Source organism: Pteronotus mesoamericanus, unplaced genomic scaffold (genome assembly GCF_021234165.1).
Source record: "Pteronotus mesoamericanus isolate MK-2021 breed Mesoamerican mustached bat unplaced genomic scaffold, CSHL_Meso_final contig_100, whole genome shotgun sequence".
Lineage (NCBI taxonomy): Eukaryota > Metazoa > Chordata > Mammalia > Chiroptera > Mormoopidae > Pteronotus > Pteronotus mesoamericanus.
The window spans coordinates 16264887-16287215 of NW_026554999.1; the positions used below are offsets into that span (position 1 = coordinate 16264887).

Sequence of the window (22329 nt, forward strand, 5' to 3'; positions counted from 1 at the left end):
ATTGTGGGGACTTATCTTCCTGGCACTGGAATGCTGGGCTGGGGATCTGGTATGTGCCTGGAATTCCTTGCACACAGATACGCCTCCCGAATTTTTTCCACCACAGGTGGGTGTGGGATTAGCCTGTTCCACATATCCATCCTTCCTACCAGTCTGAGTGGATGGATGTGGTTTCTTTAATTCCGTAGTTACCTGACTTCCATTCAACTTGATTTCATAGTTGTCACACTTCTATTCAACTCAATAACTGATTGTCTTGAGTGATGGTTGTTCTATATTTTATGGTGGTTGTAATTTTGATGTGGTTGTGTGCATAGGCAAGCAATGTCTGCTTCTGCCATCATCTTGGATTTGATTTTCTTAAATTGGTCAATATGGTTTTAAACCTATCTTTTCAGTTTTATAATTTGGGTTGCATTTTTTATTTTTAAAATTCCACTTGAATTAATATAAATCTATGTGAATTATTTTTTTCATTTTCTAATAGACAATAACTTTTTTATCTTTTACCTATTATTTGAACATATTAATCAAAAAAAGTGTTTTAAAGACTTATTTATTTATTTTTAGACAGAGGGGAAGGGAGGAAGATGGGGGGGGGGAGAACATCAATGTATGGTTGCCTCTTGTGCACCCCCTACTGGGGACCTGGCCCGCAACTCAGGCACGTGCACTGACTGAGAATTGAACTGATGACCCTTTAGTTCGCAGGCTGGTGCTCAATCCACTGAGCCACACCAGCCAGGGCTAATCAAAAAATTTTTAAAGTACATGTCTGACAATTCAGGAACTGGATCATCTATGAGTATATTTTGATATTGTCTATTTGTTTTTTTCCTAGTCTCATATTATATATGAACAAATTGCAAAGGCTCTGGATGAAGTTATCTATCTTTAGAGAAAATTCACTCAATATTCTCTGGTAGGTAGCTAGAATAAGGAACTGATCGTCTTAATCAAATCAAGAACAGCACCGCCCTGGCTGGTGTGGCTCAGTTGGTTGGAGCATAAAGACCACAAGGTCATGGGTTAAATCCCCAGTAAGGGCACATACCAGGCTGTGGGTTTGATCCCCAGTCAGGGTGTACATAAGAAGGCAACTAATTGATATGTTTCTCTCACATCAATGTTTCTCTCTCTCTCTCTACCCTCTTCCCCTCTCTCTAAAAGCAATGAAAAAATGTCAAAAAAATTTTTTAAAAGCTTGTTTCCAGTTTTTATAAAGTTCAGTCTATCAATGATTTGTCCCCCTTTCCTAGAGTATAGCTCTTCAGAGGTGTCATTGAGAGTTTTAGAGTATTGACTCCCACTTTGGAGGTGGATCATACAACTTCAATTTTTCTCTCCTTAGCACTGTGAGACTGTAAAAAACCTCTAATTTGTTTTTCTATTTAATTTCTTAGCCTTTGGCCTGTGCAGCATAATTTTAAAAATGCCTTGAGAGAAAAACTTCTGATTTTCAGGCTCACTTCTCTACATCTGGATCATGGTCCTTCAAGTCCAGGCAATCCTAGACTCCAAATTTTGTTTTTATAGCTCTGTGAGATTCTTAAACACTTTGCTGCCTTCTCTGGTTCTTAAATGTGGCCCTATGAGGAGAAAAACACCTCACAGATACAGATTTACCACTCCACAATTCCCTTCCTTCTAGGATCTAGGCCCCTAAAGTCCAGTTGGCCTGAGCAGTTCTCTCATGTTTCGCAAGAGACCTTTTCAGCTGTTCTCAGCATGGGCATTAGTCTGCCACAAGCTACTCCACCTTAGCTGGAAGCAAATTCCCCACCTACATTGTATTTTAAACCTTGAATCAATTTTTTGTTTGTCCTTTGCCATGATTTGTCTTTGAACTTGGGAGAGCTGCAAATTCTATACATAGGCTATGAACAACATGAACACACATTTATAGTTCAGATTTTCATAGTATTGTTACAATCATTCATATGTGACTAATAAATAAGATAACATGATTATACATAAATAAAAGCCTGAAATCTTTAAAAAATGGCTGTATCCTTGAAGCATGAGATATCAAAGTACATGTAGTATCTTTCAGATCTCTGTGTACACAAGTAGAAATATGTAAAAACACCAACTATGCAGTGAATCTTGATATTAAAATCTTTAATTGTAACCTACTACTTTCAAGATAATTCCTAGGAAGATGTATGAGTATTTAATGAAGTAGGAACCTTTCAAAGTACTATTTTAATAAATTGTTGGGGAAACAGTTTAATAGCTCTCATGTAGTAAAGGTAAATACAGTTCTAGGACAATCAATCCAGTTACATATAGAGATGTGTATATATCTCTCTCTGTATGTATATACGGGATTATGACATAAAGTGTTATTTCTTACTGTGATTTGTGGTCAAATGTTTGAAAACCACTGCTGTATAAAACTATCAACGAGGCCTTGATTTCTTTCCATGAGGCACAAAAAAAATCCAACATATCTGTTAATTATTACTCATAGGTAGTAACTTCTTACCTTTTTAGAACATTTGGCTGTGGTTTTCAGACAGCATTTCTTATGGCAAGCATACTTGCACACTGAAAAACAGATTAAAATGCAGAATTTTTAGAAGTCTGTACATCAATGATGAGAAATTACAAAGTTTATAGGTTCATTTTAGATATAATTTTTTTCTTTAAATCTGAGATTGCCATAATGGCATATACAGACTTTGTACAATGCTAGAAAGAAAAAAATTAAGCCATTCCTTAATTTTAATTCACTTATTTAACCCATTCTGCTTGGAAATACAAAGTTGAAAAACATGCCTAAAATTTCTAACCAATGTTTATAGATTTTTTTGTTTCAAGACTGCCCAACCCTCCTCCTCACTCCTTCCATATTCCACTAGAATATTCATCTATATCTGTGGTTTGATTCACAAATTAGTGTTTATGTTCTCCTCATACACCTGCTCTACAATCTGTTAAAATGCCAGAAATACCTATTAGGAATCATTCCAATGGGAAAGAAAGGCATTACTGCCCAAGACCCTTACTGAAATAAAACAAGTTAGACAGCACATTAAGGTATAAGAAAGGCCTTATTTACTTTATTAGAAGACGAGAATAGAGCTCTAAAGAACCAAAACCAAAACATAACATGTGTTTGGGAAGATAAGATAAAAAAAAGGTTCACGGCAGAAATAACCTTTTAGAGCAGAAGACAGCAGGATGTCTAAGCAGTTGGGAAGAGGCACACTAAGAGGAGGATATTGAGAACACACTTGGCCTATGTTATTTTACTATACAAGCTCTGGTGCCTGCATGTCAACAACTTAATATCCTTGGCCTTCTATAGTATAACTTGTGGGGTTTTCAAGGCCAAGATCAAGTAGAGGAGGCCATCATTGTATGATGAAATCCCCAGTACAGTCACAAAGAAAGTTCGTAATTCTACTAAGAAATCAAACAAGAAAAAAAAAAGATTATTCATTGAATGATTCTAGGACAAAAAAAAGAAAAAAGAAAGAAAGAAATGAAACCATGCCCACCCAAGTAATATATGGGGGACTCCGGCCCGCCAAGTCCCCTGATTTGTCACAGACCGAAGAAAGAGTTGTTCCAGACACCGTTTGCCTGTCAAGGAAAGGGGAAGGCAATTCTCTCTCAAGGAGAATGCCCCAAGCCTCCATGCTCTATGGCTTTTACTGAGAGGGTTACAAGAGGGGGATAGGTAGCAGGAATGTATAGGTAATCTAACTATATCAGTAACTTAAGCTTACAGAGAATAGGTGATGTTTAAAGAAGACAATGCAGGAACACACTGAATTGCCTGGGTCCAAGAGGAGCAAACATTATGGTGCCAGATGGGATTTGGGTCAGTGTCCAGGAATTTTGTAAATTTACTTCCCAGCCTTGAGCTGGTTATCTGGTATAAGATTAACAGAGCTTGAGGGAGGAACAAGGCATGCTTCAGGGAGTGTAATTTACTTCTTGGCCTGATTTCCCCTAGGGGCCCTCAGAATCATTTTTGGGTCCTGCCTATCAACTGCATTACCAGTGTTCTGGACAAGTCTTATGGGTCCTCTCCCAGGCCCCAGCTTGCATGGGACTACAGTCCCTGATACCACTCAAAGTGGCCCCCTACAGTAATAAAAAAGCAGATTCTTTACATTTTCAGTTTCAAATCACAGAGAAAATAATACCAAACCAACAGGAATCAGACTAACAGTAAACAGTCACTGTAACTTTTTAAACTACTGATAATAAAAGAAAAACAATTAAGCAAGTGAACATATCCAGTAATACTGGTGCCTTGGCTATGGTAAACGGGACTTTTATCCTTGTTGCCATGCTAGGTCCAGCCCTTCCTAATGTTTCATTTATTTAATTCTAGCCCACTAGTAAGTAAGCCCTCACAGAATTACTGACAGCATGAGAGGAGACCCATGGAATGGCAGGAATGGAAAAAGTTCTTCTGTAACCGAGAACCAAGTTGACCTACAAAGAGTCTCTACTCTCATCCTAGGATTTATATGATTCTGATTAAAGGGTTACAGTAGGAAAAAAAAGTACCTTTTTGGTTATAATCTAAGAATTCATTAGTTAATTAATCCATCCATCTATAGGTCCATCTACCCAACAGATATTTATTAAAATTTACAATGTGCCAGAACCATTCAAAGCACTGGTGATAAAGAAAAGACAGATGAGGTTCCCAACCTTAGAGAGCATAAATTCTAATGGGAAAAACTAACAAGAAAACAAATTAATACTTGAGTTATTCAGTTAATAAATGATGTAAAGATTTCTAAAGCTGAGTAGGGATGACAGAGAATTAGGGGAAAGGGTGGCATTTTGGGTAGAAGAGTAAGAAAAGAGTTCTCTAAGAAGTAACATTTGAGTAGAGACATGAATAAACTGAAATAGTAAGTCCTACTAACATCTGGAAAAAAAGCATTTCAGAAAGAGTGAGCTGCAAGTACAGTGACCAAAGAATATCAAAATATTTGGTTGGCTACCAAGAGTATGTGAAGAAAGTAGTGAGAGATGAGGTTAAAGAATTAGGAAGTATTGTTTTTTCATTTATGTTAACAAAGGGATAAGAAAACTTAGAGAAATAGAAATATCAAGTAATTTAGAAAAAATCCTCAAAGATCTCTTATACTTACGCTTGCAAACAGAGGCTCGGTCCATTATCCATATCAAAGAAGAGCAGTACTCACAGTATGTAGGAATGCTATACTGAGTGGCCTTAAAGATGTGACCATTGTGCTCTTCCACCTGAATGAAAAAACATAGCTCTTTATGTTAAAGCCAACAGTGAATGTTGCCCTAACATGGTGAGCCAATGGGAAATGCTTCAATGCCTTGTTAAGTCCTTTTGAGTTCTTATCCCAGAAGGGAAATTATGATATTCTAAGGGATAAAAAACTAAAATATGTGTTCCCTACTTTCAAAACGCTAACAATTTAGTGGAGAAACAAGGCAGTTATATGAAAACCACAAAGCAATGCTATAAACACATAAAAAGCTGTCTTATCCGAGTCTGATTTACATGTTAAATGAAAAACAGTTCTTAAATTTTTATTTTCAATTTCAAAAACCTTTTACATTTTTGAAAATTATTAATAACCTTAAAGACCTTGTGTTTATATGAGTTATACTTACTGAAATTTACTATTTTAGAAATTACTGTGAAAATATTTTAACTGTTTATTCAATTCATTTACAATTAACACGTAACATATTACGTGGCAACATAACATATTTTCCTGAAAAACAACTGTATCTTTAAAACAAAGAAAAGTAATGAAAGGAGCATTGTTTCAAATTTTTGTAGACTTCTTTAATGTCTGGCTTAATAAAAGACACCTAAATTCTCATATTCCCTTCTTTATTCAACCTGTTCATAGTGAAGTTTAGTTTGAAAGATAAGAGGATAATTCAGGCTCACACAGATACGAAATTTTTAAAAATGGAATAATATTTTAATATTCTTTTCAGATGATGCTATATCAAAACTCTACAAATGACAACTCAGAGGTTAATTGAAATATAGAATCTAAAACCACACCAATGAACTCTTCATGCTCTGTAATATTAAAATGCATTATTTTGGGCTTCATTAAAATTTACAGTTTTTAGAGAGCATCAAGATGGTGGAGGAGTGAGTAGAAGTCACAGTGACCTCATCCCAGGACCAACCTGGAATTACAACTAAACTGTGGAGAAATCATCTGGAACAAACAACTGAACAATAGAGGGAGAGGAGCGTTGTACCTCGGAGACAGAAGAATCGGCTTTAGCACCATCTAACTGGTAAGGAGTGTGGTAGAGACTCAAAACAGTGGGCGGGGTGCCCACGCGTGGCAGCACCAGAAGGATATTGAAACGGCCAGTAGGATACCCCTGAGAAGACTGAGGTCTAAACCAAAAGCGTGGCTCTCTAGGCTACACCACCAGAGCCAAGAAGGTACACAGAAAACATCCAACTGTGAAAAGGGGCAGGATTGCTCTCTGCCAGAGACAGATGGCTAGAGATGCAAAGAGCTGGTTAAAGGGCCAACGCTTAAGTTTTTATTTGCAGCCACTTATCCTGGTCTCTGGCAAAGGTGAGGGCAGAGTGGGCTAGAGACGCCTGAGGAGAGACTGTAGAAGGAGGCTTTAGGGAGAGAACTGAGAGAGTAGCTGGTGGGATCTCAGTGCTGACTCATCCCACAAGCGGCAGCAGCCATCTTGCTCAGGCAGAGACCACTCCCCTGAGCGGCAACAGAAAGAGAGGACCCATAACCCCACCCCCAGGAGGGACTCTGCCCCACCCTGAGCTGTCTAAGCCGGTCTGCTGAGTGCAGAGTGACTAGATTAACAGCTGAAGGAGACAGCCACAAACAGTAGATCTCTGGAAGTCCCAAAAAGACTGCCTAGGGTCAGACAGGGACATCTGACATCATCAGAGGCAGATCGAGAAAGAAAACACAGCGGTCTCCTGCAATACAAGTTCACACCACAAAGTCAGGAAATCAAGACAGATCAATTTAAGAAGCGGAGGCAAAAAAGAAGAGTCTCACAAGTAATGGGAAGACAAAGAAACACCCCTACCCAAAGGGAAAGGAGGAATCCCCAGAAAGAGAACTAAATGAAATAGAGGCAAGTAAACTATCAGGTATCGAGTTCCAAACAACGGTTCTAAGGAAGCTCAATGAGCTCAGTGAGCTCAGAGAGAATTACAAAAAACTACAAGGAAACTGTGAGGAATGTACTGCAAACTACATCAGCATGAAAAAGGACATAGAAACTATCAATAAGAGACAAGAGGAAATGAAGATTATAATTTCTGAATTGAAGAACACAGTAGAAGGCATCAGAAGCAGGCTAGGTGAAGCAGAGGAATGAATCAGTGAACTGGAGGATAAGATAGAAGAAAGCTCCCAGACAAGAGAAAGAAAATGAAAAAAGACTAAAAAAGAATGAAGATGCCTTGAGGGAAATGCAGGAAAACCTGAAATGTAGTAATATCCGTATAATAGGGATACCAGAAGGAGAAGAGGAGGAGCAAGGAATAGAAAACCTGTTTGAAAAAGTAATGATGGAAAACTTCCCTAATGGGAGGAGAGAAAAAGTCACACAAGTCCAGGAAGCACAGAGGGTCCCATTCAAGAGGACCCATGACGCCTACTCCAAGACACATCATTATTAAAATGGCAAATGTTAAAGACAAACAGAGAATCCTAAAGCAAGCAAGGGAGAAAGAGGCAGTAACATAAGGGAGCCCTGATATGGCTAGCAGCTGACTTCTCAACAGAAACACTGTAAGTCAGAAGGGAGTGGCAAGAAATATTCCAAGTAATGAAAAGCAAAGGCCTGCAACCAAGAGTGCTCTACCCAGCAAGGCTCTCTATTAAAATGGAAGGCAAAATAAGGAATTTCCTAGACAAAAGAAGGCTAAAAGAATACACCTCCACAAAACCAGCACTGTAAAAATATGCTAGAGAGACTGCTTTAAGATGAAGAAAAAGAGTCTACGAATACCCAGTTCCTTTAAGAGTTGTCAATACTTGATATTACCAATATTTTTTAATACTTATTAATCTGATTGTGACAATGATGTGGTATTTTAATTGTTTCTTTATTATTTGTTGAAACTAAACCTGTTTTTGTATATTTCTTGACTATATTATTTTTAAAAAGCTTTAATGACTTTTTGGTATTCTTTATTCATTTATTGATTAAAGGTTTGTAGAATTTTTTTCCCTTTTTTAGATGTGTGGCAAATACTTTCCCATTCTATTACTTGACCTTTAACTTTTTTTATATGTATATTACTATATTGTCTTAAATGTTTAACACAGTCATATTGTCAATATTTTACTTTATAGCTTCTGGGTTTGAATATTTTACTTCAGGGTAAAAAAAATATTATTTTGTATCTTCTCCTAAAACTTCTCAGATTCTACATATTGATTTTTAACTCACCTGAATATAGCTTGTATAATGTGTGAAATAGGGCTGTATATTTGTTTTACTGCACCTTATTTGTTGCATAAGCCTTATCTTCCCCATTGATTTGAAATATCAATTTAATAATATATTACATTTTTAGACAGATATATACATTTGTCTCTAGAATGCTCATTATATTTCATTGATCTATTTGATTATTTCTATGCTGGTATCATGGTGTTTTAATTGCTGAGACTTTATAATGGTTTTAAATTTTTTAATATTTTATAATGAACTTTGACATTTAAAAAATAAATAAAGTCAATCTGCATTTAGAAAGAACAAAGGAAAGAAAGAAAAAAAGAAAGGAAGAAAAGCAAAGAAAAGAGAGAGAGATGGAACTCCTCTCTTTTGCAACAACATGCATGGAACTAGAGAATACTATGCTAAGTGAAATAAGCCAGTTGGTGAAAGACAAATACTTATGATCTCACCTATAAGTGGAATCTATCCAATAAACTAATGAACAAAGTAAGCCACAGGCACAGAAACATGGAGCAGACTGAAAGTGACCAGAGGTGATGGGGAAAGAGGACAATGGTGGAAAGAAGGGGACAGGACTAGACAAAAACATGTATGAATGACCCATGGACAATGAAAACAGAGTGGGAATTGACTGTGGGAGCAGGGGGTGGGGGTGGAATGGGTGGGGGGGGGTAAAGGGGGAAATTTTGAGACAGTTGTAATAGAATAAACATGATTTAAAAATTTTAAAAAAATGACAACCTTTACTTCAAAGTACCATTAAGAAAATAAAAAAAAAAAAAATAAGCCACAGACTTGGAGATAGTTGCAAATAGTTGCAAATCATTATCTGATAAAGGACTTCTATCTAGAATACATGAAGAACTCTTACAACTCAGTAAGAAAATGACTCAAATTAAAAATAGGCAAAATATTGAATAAACAGTTCATTAAAGAAATACAAATGGCCAACAGGCACATGCAAAGGTACTTAAAATCAGGGAAATGCAAATTAAAGCCAAGATGAGATACTGCTTTACACCCACTAGAAGAGCTATAAGTTAAAAAGACAACAACAACTATTAGTAAGGATATGGAGAACTGGAACCCTCAGATACTGCAGTTGGGACTGTAAAATGGTACAGTCACTTGGAAAATAGTTTGGCAATTTTTAAAAATATTCAACACACAGTTATCATATACCTAGAAATTCTACTCTTAGGTTTATACCCAAAAGAACTGAAAACATATGTTCACAGAAAAACCTGTACACAAATATTTATAGCAGCACTATTCATAATATCCCCAAAGTGGAAACCACTGAAATACCCATCAAAAGATAAAAGGATAAATACAATGTGGTATATCCATAAAATAGAATAGTATTTCAGCACTAAAAACCACCAAACTACTAATATACATAACCTGAAGGAACCTCAAAAACATTATGCTAAGCCACACATTGTATGATTCTATTTATGTGAAATGTTCAGAAAGTATTATATAAAAAGAAAAAGTAGATTAGTAATTGCTTGGAATTGGGAATGGTAAAGGATGATGACTGCAAACTGGCTTAAAAAAATCCTCTTGGGGAAATGTAAAAGTTCTAAAATTGAATTGAGGTAATGGTTACAGCTACATAAATTCACTGAAAATCACTGAACTTTAAATTATAAGGAATAAATTATATTTTAATTAAATTTACCTCAAAATGCTCTTTTAAAACACATTTTGGTCTATCCTGTACTTTACATGGACATTTTACCTATTTATGATTTCATAGTGTTATGTCCTGGTGATTTGGAGGGTAGGGTACTGGTTCACAGAGTTGTGCAGCCTTCCCAAATGTTGACACATTTTATTATACACTATCAAAAAGTCTTATTTCTCATATCATCAACAATTTCATTAGAAAATTCTTCACTGGAAAATTGTCATATTCACAGTAGCAAATAAAGTTTTCCACAACTCTAGTTTTTGACTGAAAGCTCAAACTTTACCACTGATAATATTGTCAGGTGTTTTCTTTGAAGTGACAGGGTCACTTTGTTCATTTTCAAAAAATGCCTGCCAAATACTAAGTTTAAATAAGTACAGTTTGTTAATAAAGAGAAAGTGATTTCTGTAAAAAAAAAAAAAAAAAAAAAAAAAAAAAGGTGGCTAGAGATACATGTTGACAAAAAGCTGTACACAGATGTTCCAAGTAGTATTACTCATACTAGCTAAAAAGTGGAAAAACCAGAAAGTCCATAAACTGATAAATGGATAAATAAAATGTAGTATAATCTATACAATGGAATGTAATTTGGCTATAAAAGAACAAAGTACCATACATGCTACAAAGCACATGAATATTGAATATATTACACTAAGTGAAAGAAGATGGACACAAAAGGCCAATATTGTATGATTTTCTTTATCAATATGAAATGTCCATAATAGGCAAACACATAGAAAGTAGGTAAGTGGTTGTCAGGGCTGGGGGAAGACAGAATAGAGGGTGACTTCTCAGTGGTGATAGTTACACAATGTAGTAAATATAACATGTGCTATTTAAGATGGGGACATGTTCTGAGAAGTGCATTGTTAGGTTATTTCATCACTGGATGAACATCATAGAATGCACTTATTCAAACCTAAACGGAATAGCTTACTACATGCATAGACTATATGATTTAGCTTACTGCTCCTAGGCTACAAATCTATATAGGATGTTACTGTACTGAATACTGTATACAATTGTAACACAATGTTAAATATTTACATATGTAAACATATATAAATATAAAAAAAGGTATTGTAATAATATAGTATAAGAGATAAGAAATGGTATAATGCCTTGGCCAGGTGGCTCAGTTGGTTGGAGCATTGTCCCATACACCAAAAGTTGTGGGTTCGATCTCCGGTCAGGGCACATACCTAGGTCGGGGGTTTGATCCCTGGTCGGGGTGTGTATGGGAGGCAAGTGATCAATGTTTCTCTCTCTGTCTCCCTCCCCACCCTCTTCTTCCTCTCTCTCTAAAAAAAAAAACAAACAAAAAAAAACCCCACAAATCAATAAACATACCCTCCTTGGGTAAGAATTTAAAAAAATAAATAGAAATAGTACACCTATAGAGGGCACTTACCATGAATGGAGTTTGCTAAACTGGAAGTTGCTCTAGGTGAATCAGTTAGCGAGTAGTGAGTGAATATGAAGGCCTAGGACATTACTGTACCGTACACTACTGTAGACTTTATAAACCCTGTACACAGGCTATGCCAAATTTATAAAACATGAGACTAAATCAAATACAAGAGACAAATGTATTTGAAAAAATAAATTAAAATAAAATTTTTAAAAAATTTAAATAAAAAGAGAAATAGATGCAATCAAGAGACACGGTAAACACAAGTGTATGAGTCATGGCATACTGTTTTACAGCCAACTTTTTCTGGTAATAGTAGAGAGTGTATACTCTAAAATAACAATAAAGAATATTCACTTTACTATATCCTTTACTGTTATTTTAGAGTTATTTATTACCATTATCAATATTAGGTACTGTATATAATTGTATGTGCTATACTTTTACACAACTGGCAGCACAATAGGTTTATTTACACCAGCCTCACCACAAACACGAGAGTAAAGAGCTGTGCTTTGACATTATGAAAGCTCTGACCTCACTAGGCGATCAAAATTTTTCAGCTTCATTTTTTAGTCTTATGGGGCCACCACTGTTTATGCAGTTTGTGACTGAATGAAATGCTCTTATTCAGCACACTACACTGTATACTTTAAATGGTTAAAATAGTAAATTTTGTCATATGGATTCTGCCACTTTTTTTTAAAGGCTAGATCTATTTACAATTCAATTGTACAAGTGATATTTTTTTGAGACAACCATCATTTGCAGCTATTGCAGCTGACTTAATTTATGGTAAGTTGTTAGTAGTTTTACCCGTCACTGTTTTTGCATCGACCGACTGAAGAAGAAAAATAATGTTATTACAATTATTATTGTGAAAATAGTTTTGATGTTTCAAAATCTCTGAAAGCATCCCAGAAACCCCTGAAGATCATACTTTGAAAACGACCAGATTAAATAGTTTATAGTAGTTGAGAAAAAGTATAGAAGAATATACACCATACTATTAATTACAGTGATTCTCTCTGCTAAAATAAAATACCCAGAAATAGATCTAACATGAAATAACAAAAATTTATATGTGGAAAACTTTAAAAGCCTTTCTAAAGGACACAAAAATAGACTTAAAAAGATGAAAAGATTCAAAATTATAAAGATGTCCATTCTATATTAACTTATAAAGGAAGCTAAGAAAAGGTATTAATAGATTTTTGCTGAATCAAACTAGACAAGTGAATTCAAAGTTCATAAGGAAAAACAAGAATAGCTAGAAAAGCTCTACAAAAGGAAAGTAAATAGGGAGGATTTAGCTCTGCCAATAGTAACACATAATAACAGTTCAATAATTAAAGAAGTGTGGAATTAACTCATGAATATTCAGGTCAACGAATGGAACAGGATATAAAAGATAGGAAAATGGGCAATGGACAGAAACATACAGGCCATGGTGGAAAATGTAAATGGTAGTTGAACATAAAAAGAGATAAACTCATTGATAATAAGAGAAAAGAAAATTAAAACTACAGGGAGATACAATATTCCTTATTTATCAAACTGGCAAAAATTTAACAACCCACATTGATATATTATTGTTGAAATGGAAAAATTAGATTATCCATATGGGAAAATGAAGCAATACTTATCAAAATGACAGGTGAATTTTACCTATGACACAATAATTCCAATTCTAGGAATCCCCCTCCACTCACTTGCATACACACACACTCTTATTGACTGCCATTATTGTTTGTAAGAAGACTATAAACAACCCAATGGCCCAGCAATGGATATCAAGACAGCTGTAAAACAGATTTCTATGCACAGCTATTATATGTTTTCTATAACATATTACCAAAAAATGAGTAGCTTAAAACAACAACTAATTATCACACAGTTTTGTAGGTCAGAAGTCAGCCATTTTAGGAAACCACCATTGATATCAAGTCAAGTCACAAAAGATAAAGCCACATTTATCATTCCAAATAATTTTTAAAGCCATAAATAATTACTCCAGGCAGCTGATAAACTTATTCTTAAATATCTCCACATGAATACTGTAAGATATTCTTCAGACTGCTAGTCTAAAAATTACTTTTTTATAACATAAAAGATTATGACTTACTAAATCAGTTTCTTTTTTCCTTCTTTTCTTTCTTTCTGTTTTTGGCACCTGGTGGGAAATAAATGCAAAAATTGTGATTAAAAAAGACCAAAATACTTTCTTATTTCTTTGCAAATGCTGAGATTTTTGCTCAAAAGGCAACAGAATAAGCAAATGTGAGAAATTCTGAAATTTGGTGAAACAGTGCTCATAAACGCAACAGAATGAAATGATATTTTAGAGATTATTGTCTTTTTAAGCCTCAGTTCTGTCCAGAAACCAGAGCATATTAACTTAAAAGATAATTCTATTTTACTCATTAATTAAATGATTACTAAGTTTAAAGACTGCACTTTTCCTACTTTAGCTCTAGAAAATTCTGTATCCCAGAGCTAAATATAAAAAGCTACTGTCCTGTCCAGGTGGCTGAGTTTGTTGATTATTGCCCCATACACCAAAAGGTTCCAGATTCAATCCCTGGTCAGGACACATATGAGAGGCAACTGATCAATGTTTCTCCCTCACATTGATGTCTCTCTGTCTCTGTCTCTGTCCTTCCCTTCCTTTCTTCCTTCCTCCCTCTCTCTCTAAAAAATCAATGAGCATGTCCTTGGGTGAGGATTAAACAAGTAAATAAATAAAATAAAAATTAGAAGCTACCATTTAGGATATAAAAAAGTTCTTTTACGTATATTGCCTGATAACCACAGTATAGAACACTTCAAGGCTAACCTTTAAAATGATAAACAAAGACAGTATAAACTTAGTAAGAATCTTCTTCTGCATAATATAAAGACCTTAACCTAGATCTAGAAGAACTTTGAAGGATTTATTTCTGACTACTTAAAAAATGATTTAAGATAGTTTGTAAATCTCAACACACATAAACTAGTATAACTTAAAATTAAATAGAACATAATCAATGAAAAGGATTAATAGTATTCCTAAAGAACCACATTGATAACTTTGTCTAAGCCTGTGATCTCTTCTTTAACATAGGTTTCACAATAGCTATTTAATAGGGCTAAAGCAAGAATTACATAAAATATCAAACACCTAGTCCTAGCACACAATAAAATAAAGGTTATTATTACTGTTATATAGATTTCCAGAAACATACATTTTCCTAAAACCTAGCTCAAAGAGAAATATAATTTGTGGGTCCTCACATAAAGTTCATTAGATGATACAGTGAATCACATCTTCAACCATTGTTTTACAAAAGAAAATCCATGTACTGACCTCTTGTCAAAGCTGAAGGTACTAGTCTTGAGTGCACAACATTATATTTTACCTCAGTGAAGAATGTACTAATTGCAAAAGGTTTATAAAATATGGTCTGATAAACTTTTAAGACAGGCTGGAGTTTGTTAAATCTCAAGTAATGCTGAATTGACATGTTCACTGTAATGTTTTTCTCAAATACCAGCTGTCACAAACAGACTCTTAAGCAGAGTTCATAATTGAATTCTTTTAGAAATCAAAATATATCATATTTACCTTTGGGGGTATACAATCCAAAGTCTTGAATTCATTCATATATTCATCTAAAAATACTTTAAAAGTGTTGACCCAAACTCTAACTGGAGATTCTCTCCAATCACGCTGCTCGAGCCTCATGGTTTTTTCCAGAATCTGTTCAAATAGTGCGTAGAGGTCTTTATACCGTATGCTTTTCCCATCATCCACCTAATAAGCAATAAAAGAAGAAATTTAAAGTTTTTTAAGAAATTCTTTAAATATAGAAGATTGATTCAATTTGCATTGGGTAGAATAAAGATTAGGAACCTGATACACTGTCCAGTGGGCATGCCCATGAGGTCATGTGGTAGTTGGCGATGTAAACTCCCACTCTACTATGAAGTATCTGCTGAGTAAAACCTGCTAAATTTTGGTGAAATACCTCCCAGTTTAAACCATGTAATCATTTTTAAAAAGCTCTGGAAAATTTCTCCCATTAAGTATGGCATTAATTATTATACACTTTAGTGTTCAAAATAAATTTTCTAAAACAGAACTAGTATCATATATAAGTATAAATTTGAAAGTGACATAAACTGATAGGTAGAAATCAGTGAATAAAACTGCTCTAATTCCACTGGAAAAAAACTGTATGATAATTCCACACATATAAGGATTTAAAGCTAGAAGTAGAGGATTATGAGAAGTCAAAAGAGTAGGGATCAACTGGGTGAAACAGAATCCTACGCAGAATATCTGAATTCAATATCTTAAGATGAAAATACACCCAGAAGGCGGAGGGTGAGAGGGACTACTCAAGGAAATTCAAGGCAGCTATTAATCTGAAGTTGGTCAGTATGATTTTTCCTACCTGTGCATAAAACAAAACCGAGGAACTGGAGAAATTTCTAGTTAAACATGGCCTCTCTATTATCTTCTACAGTACTGACAAATTTTTTGTACGTTGAACTACCAAATATATCCTAACACAGCCCAACTCACCGCCAATGCAGATGAATAAAAGCTGAAGATATTCTGCCGGAATTCTTTCAGGGCTTTTTTAAATACAACATCCACTAGCGTGTCTTTCTTGCTGTCTTCATTATCTAGGTCATTCATCTGGGGGCCACAGACAGAGTTTTCTCAGAAAATCAAGTAAATGAAAAAAAGTGAATGCAATTGTGGTCACATACTGGTGCTTCAACAATGACTGCCCAGAAAGTGCAAGCTACTGCTATTAAGGGACCCAGGTACAAGCATGACTAAATAGCCAAAGTTTTATTACTACTAGATGAATTCTAATGTCCCCTCTAACATTTATGATTCTATAGTGCTACCAGAAAAACAACTCCAGTGTACAATGATAAGACTCACCTTTACACATTTAGTCATATTTACTATAACATGGTAGTTACAGTAAAATGGAAGTCTAGAGTAAAGCCTAAAACATTAAATTCTGTTTACCCAGGCTGACTAATGTGTATCATATTACTTGTATCTTCCTGGCAAAGAAGAGACCATTTAACTTAATGAAGTATATGTCACCTTCATCTCCAGCGGCCATATCCTGATATATAAAAGTATTCCATAGTCAAAGCTCCTCATGTGCCTAACTCAGCATTCAAAGTGTACCTTTTTCAGAAGAAATTCATCCATGCTTTTTAAATCACTGGCACTTGCTATGATCTGGACAGAGTCATTTTGCCAGTGCATAGATTCCAAAGCCATGCTATTGATCTTCACACTTCGCTTGCGCTTTGCCTTTGGAGAGGGCTCTTTGTTCTCTTTGAACTCCTTCTGGCAACTACCAGGCAGTTCTGGGCTCAAAGGAGGTATTGGATGATAGTGAGTTAATTCTACAATTCAAGACAGAGTGGCCAAAAAGAAAAGATATTCAGTAAAAATACTTAAATCTCCAAATCCCTTTTTAAGTGTAAGCTCCTTTAGTAAGGCACTGTAAGAAACACATATAAATATCTGAAAAAACAAAGTAAAATTAATGTTTGGGGCAAGGTAGTTAAACAATAAATCCAGATTGAACATTTGTACAGAAAATGTATTTAAGAATTACCACTTTTCAATGGAAAATACTATCATGTCTTCTTAAGGTCTGATACTAAAAACCTGGGTAGAAGTGTCTTGTAGATCTGAAGCCTGGATCTCAGAGACCCCCGTCCCAAAGAAAAGAAAAAAAGAGTACAAAATCACACTAGCATGTTAACCTAGTCATAGCCTTACTACATCTGTTTGAAAGAACATTCAGCTATATAAAATTATGTAATTATCAATTATAAATTTTAAGAGGCAATCCAGTCTTTTGCCCTGAACTTATTCCAGAGGAAAAGTGAGGAAGGTTCTGGAACAGCAATGGGTAATACTCAGTGTACTCTGTAACTGGAAACCCCAAGCTGACTGACATTGTTCAACAACTTCTATGGTCTTAATTATAAAAATATATAATTATCAAACCAGTGAAGTTTGATATTAGTATTATTTCCTTACTAGTGGCTAAAGCCATAAATGCTTCAGTAATAACATCTGGACTTAGTCTGGCAACCTGTTTAGGGAGCCAGGTAACAAATGGCTCACTTCTGCTTCCGTCTCTTTTGTATTTAGGATTTTCTTATATACCTTCCAAATAGCTGTATTTCCCAGAGAATTCCTGGAGTGAACTCACTTTGTATACACTATTAGAAAGCAAGACAAATTTTCTCCACAACTGTTTACACCCAAGAAATTGTGTTCCAATGTAGTCCATTACAATCTAGAACTATACTGGATTTGTTAAAACCCTACCTGGGACTTCATGAGAATATTGGCCCCTTCTCATTTCACCTATCTGTTTGTTTCCCCCACACGTATTCACCTTACCCTCTCTCCAGTAATATATCCTCATCCCATCAAAAAGCTAATTCTGATACTGGGGGCAGGAAGGGGCGGGGGAGGCAGCCTCCCTTAAATGGTTAATTCTACCTCTGGCAGAAGTGAAGCTAACCCAATCTCAGATATGGCACCAGAATAAAAATTATGAAGGAATAGGATACAAGTATATTCAAATTGCTATCAACTGATTTTAATTCCATTATAAACCTAGATATATAAGTATTTCATTTAGCAAAGTCAATGTCTTTCTTATAATAAAAGAAATAATTACTAAAGAAACTGTTTATAATCTTATTTCATCATTAAAACAAGGGCTACCTTAATAAATTCCTACTCAAAGATAATTAAAAAGCTACAACCTTAACTTTTATCTACATATCCTTATGGAGCAAATACACAATGGAGACTGCTAATAATATATGCTCCAACTAAAGAGCTTTAACCTTCCTTCTTGGGAATTAGCAATGGAGAATATAACTGTGAAAAGTGAGAAAATCAGAATGATTACTATAAACCAGATAAGGTACAACAGGGAACTCCAAATCCTTCCAAACTAAAATTGTAGTATACGCTTAATACGCTCAATTATTGGTTTTACCCTTATTGGTTTGTCCACTGATAGGAGCAAAGCCACAAGACACAAAAACAAGACTCTAACTATATTTCTACCATTTTCTTCTTTTGACACACATGTACCTCTGACCCATCCATTCCTACGTGAAATGATGATCTTTCCTTCTTGGCCTTTTATCTTATCGATATGAGAAGGTTTTTTTACTTAATGCAATTGGGTCGGTTGTGTCTTCTTTTAAAATTTTCTTCCTAGAAATTCTTTCTATTTTATCACCTACCCACTGGTATTTCACACACTCATTACCACATACCCACCTTTGATGTATATCCCTATGGAAGATGGCTGACATCTTTACATAGTAATTAAAAACATGCCTAAGCAAAGGTCTTGGGAAGAATTGGGTAATCTAACAGAGGGAATACTGAAATCCTTTGAGAGTTAGTGATTCTAGCATTTAGAAAAACCAGTTTTTTCAACAGATGAACTAACTGTTGGGTACTTTCAAATATGTTGTGATTGACATCAAAAAGTTAAAATAACAAGTATCATTATAAAGTCCCAGGTACTGGCAAATAATAGGTACTTAATATGTAGCATGGGTGGTTAAGAATGTGGACTCTAGAGCTTGACTGCTTGGATTCAAATCTCAGCTCTACCAATTACTATATGTTTATAAGCAAATAACTTCTTTATAACTCAGTTTTCTCATCTATAAATAGGGAATAATAATGTACCTCAAAAAGTTGTATCAACTGAGCTAATGCACACATGCTTAGTACAATGCCTAGCACACTCAAGCATTAGCTGCTATCTTATTTTTACTAATATGTGTTTGTCTGTGAGTGCAGGATGGCTAAATATTAACACTCTACAAAACTGAGGCTGACTAAAGATTCACAACCATTCTTTTAGTAGTTGTTACTTCATTGTTTTGTGCCACATTTCTTTGGAACTTTTATTTTAAGTACAATGTATTCTTATAATTATTTTTTTAGTTAAGGAAGGATTTAATAATCCTGGTCCTATCTTATTAGACTATCTAGCCAACAGGGTTGCCATTACAAATACTAGAGCAACAGCACACTTTCAGAAAGAGTGAACAGGAATTATAAACACAATCTCCTCCCTTTGTCCATTTTTTTACCATGTGGAAACTGATGAGCTGGAATCCTATCTGAGCCAACAAAAAGTGCCGAAACCTCTGAATGGGCTGCAGGTTTCACTCTAGTAGTCTTCTTCTCTCCTTGTTTCCCTTTGGCCCAGAATCTCATCCTAGCTCTCTGAGGTCTATTTAGGAAAAAAAACAAAGGTAAAAATGGAAATTAGCACATCCCAGTGATAACATTTGTATACCACTTTAAGCTATATTATAAAGCTCTTTCATGTACATATTAGTTCATTTAGCATTTACACATACGTTTAATTGTATTTAATTTTCAATTTTACATTTAAATTTCATCTGAATTTCTTCATCTTAAATACAGAAATAGTAAGACCCAAAGACATTAAGTAATTCCCCAAAATAAACAGATACAAAGCCGTGGAACTAGGATTCCAACTCAGGTTTTCTAAGTCTTAAACTGGTATCTCTTCATTCTGGTCCTCCTTCTAACTTGGACTTACTGTACAGACAATTTAACAAGAAAATAATACTTTTAAAGAAATCACTGATATCTCATCACTCTGAAACACATTAGATTACATTTTTTGGGTAATTTCCTTCCAGTCTTTATCTGTAAACATGCCTGTTTTCATATTTTGTAATCATGATGGAGATAGAATTTTAAATGTTTCCACTTACCACTATGTAACAAAGGTTTTAATGTTACTCTTTATTAATGAGCCATCAATATTATTGATTAACAAAAGCCACCACTTAAATTGTTATCTTGTTCCAGGCACAGTACTAAATGCTTGTGTAGGATTATTTTGTTTAATCATAACAATATGTTTACTTTCAAACTATTATAACAATTTTACATGTGAAAAGCTGGAGGCTTAATTATTGGGTTCCTTTCCCAAGGATCCACAGCCAGTGAGTGAAAAAGTTTAGAATCACACTTACTATGCTATGTCGCCTCATTCTTAGTACTTAATAGACTCTCTCATCACATCAATCAAGGCAACACCTTGAGGTAATAACAACAGCTCACATTTACTGATCGCATTATCAGGTATCCTAACCTCATACTAGGAGACTTATTTGTACATCAGTTTGTTCCCTCATCTGTTCACTGAGTCAATAAAAAAAGAATTTTTTTGAGCATCTACTAGAAGCCAGTTAATATGCCTTCTATATGATATACCTAATTTTTACAACTACAGCTAACCTTGAACATCACGGGCACTGACCCTATGCACAGTTGAAAATCCACATGTTACTTTTGACTCCCCAAAAACTTATCTACCAATAGCCCACTGCTGACTTGAAGCTTTACTAATAACATAAACAGTCAATTGACACATAATTTTTCTGTTATATGTATTACATAATGTATTCTTATAATATAGTAAGCTAGAGGAAAGAAAATATTATTAAGAAAATTGTTGAGAAAACATATCTACAATATTGTATGTATTTATTGCAAAAAATCTGTGTGTAAGTGGACCCAACCTCATATTGTTTAAGGATCAAAAATGTGATAAATAGATACTTTACACATCAGCAAATGAGGCTCAGAGGATTGATGGAACTGGAAGTTAAAAATGAGGTCGGTCTATCTGGTTTTGAAGCTCATGATCTTTTTTCCTCTGATTTTTAAAAAAAAGATTCTTACTAAACTTATGCATCCATGTAGTTTAAAGAGGAATTTTCTACAAGGCTTATTACAAATGACAGGACCCTTCTGCCATTCTCATTCTTTTTCTGCTCCCTACAGGCAACCCTTTTGAATTAATTTAACTGATTATTTTAATATATACTTTACTTACTTTGCTATCATACTTGTGACCAAATTATAATTAAGCATGTTCTACCACTTCTGTTCTATTCCCTCCATAAACACAGACGTGCCCCTAACAGAAGCATATTGTAATTTTAGTTAGATCAATATAATTTTATTTTAGTAATATTCACAATTTTTATTACATAAATAATATTCACAACTGAGACATGTGGTTCACTGCAAAATCTACATTTTTCTACAGTTAATAAATGTTTTGTTTTATACTTGCTTACTTTTCTACGTACAATTCACCTCCAAGGGTTTCCCCATTTGTGTATATCTCCTCTCAACATGTTCAAACAGTAGGTAATCCATCAAGTTTCATGTTCTTGAAATCTCTCCCAGAGCCTTCTCACCAGCTCCAACCTGGCGTGGCTTCCTTCCGTGCTTGCTGTACAACTATCATTTGAAAGCTACTTTCACCATCATAATGGAGATTTCTATTGTCACTATTGTTTTACAATGACATGTCTTTTGGCATGGGTCTATTTTTGTGTTGGCCCTTTCTATCTAGAAACTCATGCCCTTCAGTTCAAATAAAATTTATTTGAATTATTTTATTAGTGATTTCATCCCCTCCATTTTCTTTGGTCTATCTTTGCAGAGCTCCTATCAGTAGGTCATTGAACCTATTTTTTTTTATTTCTTCCTGCCTTTTTCATCTCTTCATCTATTTGCTCAACTTTCTGAGATATGGCCTCAACTTTCTAACACTTCTGAGTTGTTTCTTTATGCTATTATTTTTAACTTTAAAGCTCATAATAAAAAGCTCTTTTTATTATGAATGTTTCTCTTTCATGCACTCTCTTTGGT

At 34.7% G+C, this 22329-nt stretch overlaps 1 protein-coding gene across 9 annotated transcripts in view; it reads right to left on the reverse strand.

The window, feature by feature from the left end:
* The window catches only part of MYO9A (myosin IXA), a 290265-nt gene that overhangs the window by 47848 nt on the left and 220088 nt on the right, over positions 1 to 22329 (reverse strand). For all 9 annotated transcript variants that reach the window (XM_054562050.1, XM_054562278.1, XM_054561989.1 and 6 more), the window contains 7 exons: positions 19716 to 19858; positions 16747 to 16970; positions 16117 to 16233; positions 15154 to 15342; positions 13675 to 13722; positions 5127 to 5238; positions 2489 to 2550 (listed from right to left, as the gene is read on the reverse strand). In XM_054562050.1, the coding sequence (XP_054418025.1) occupies positions 2489 to 2550; positions 5127 to 5238; positions 13675 to 13722; positions 15154 to 15342; positions 16117 to 16233; positions 16747 to 16970; positions 19716 to 19858 (895 nt within the window). The remainder of the gene's footprint in view (positions 1 to 2488; positions 2551 to 5126; positions 5239 to 13674; positions 13723 to 15153; positions 15343 to 16116; positions 16234 to 16746; positions 16971 to 19715; positions 19859 to 22329) is intronic.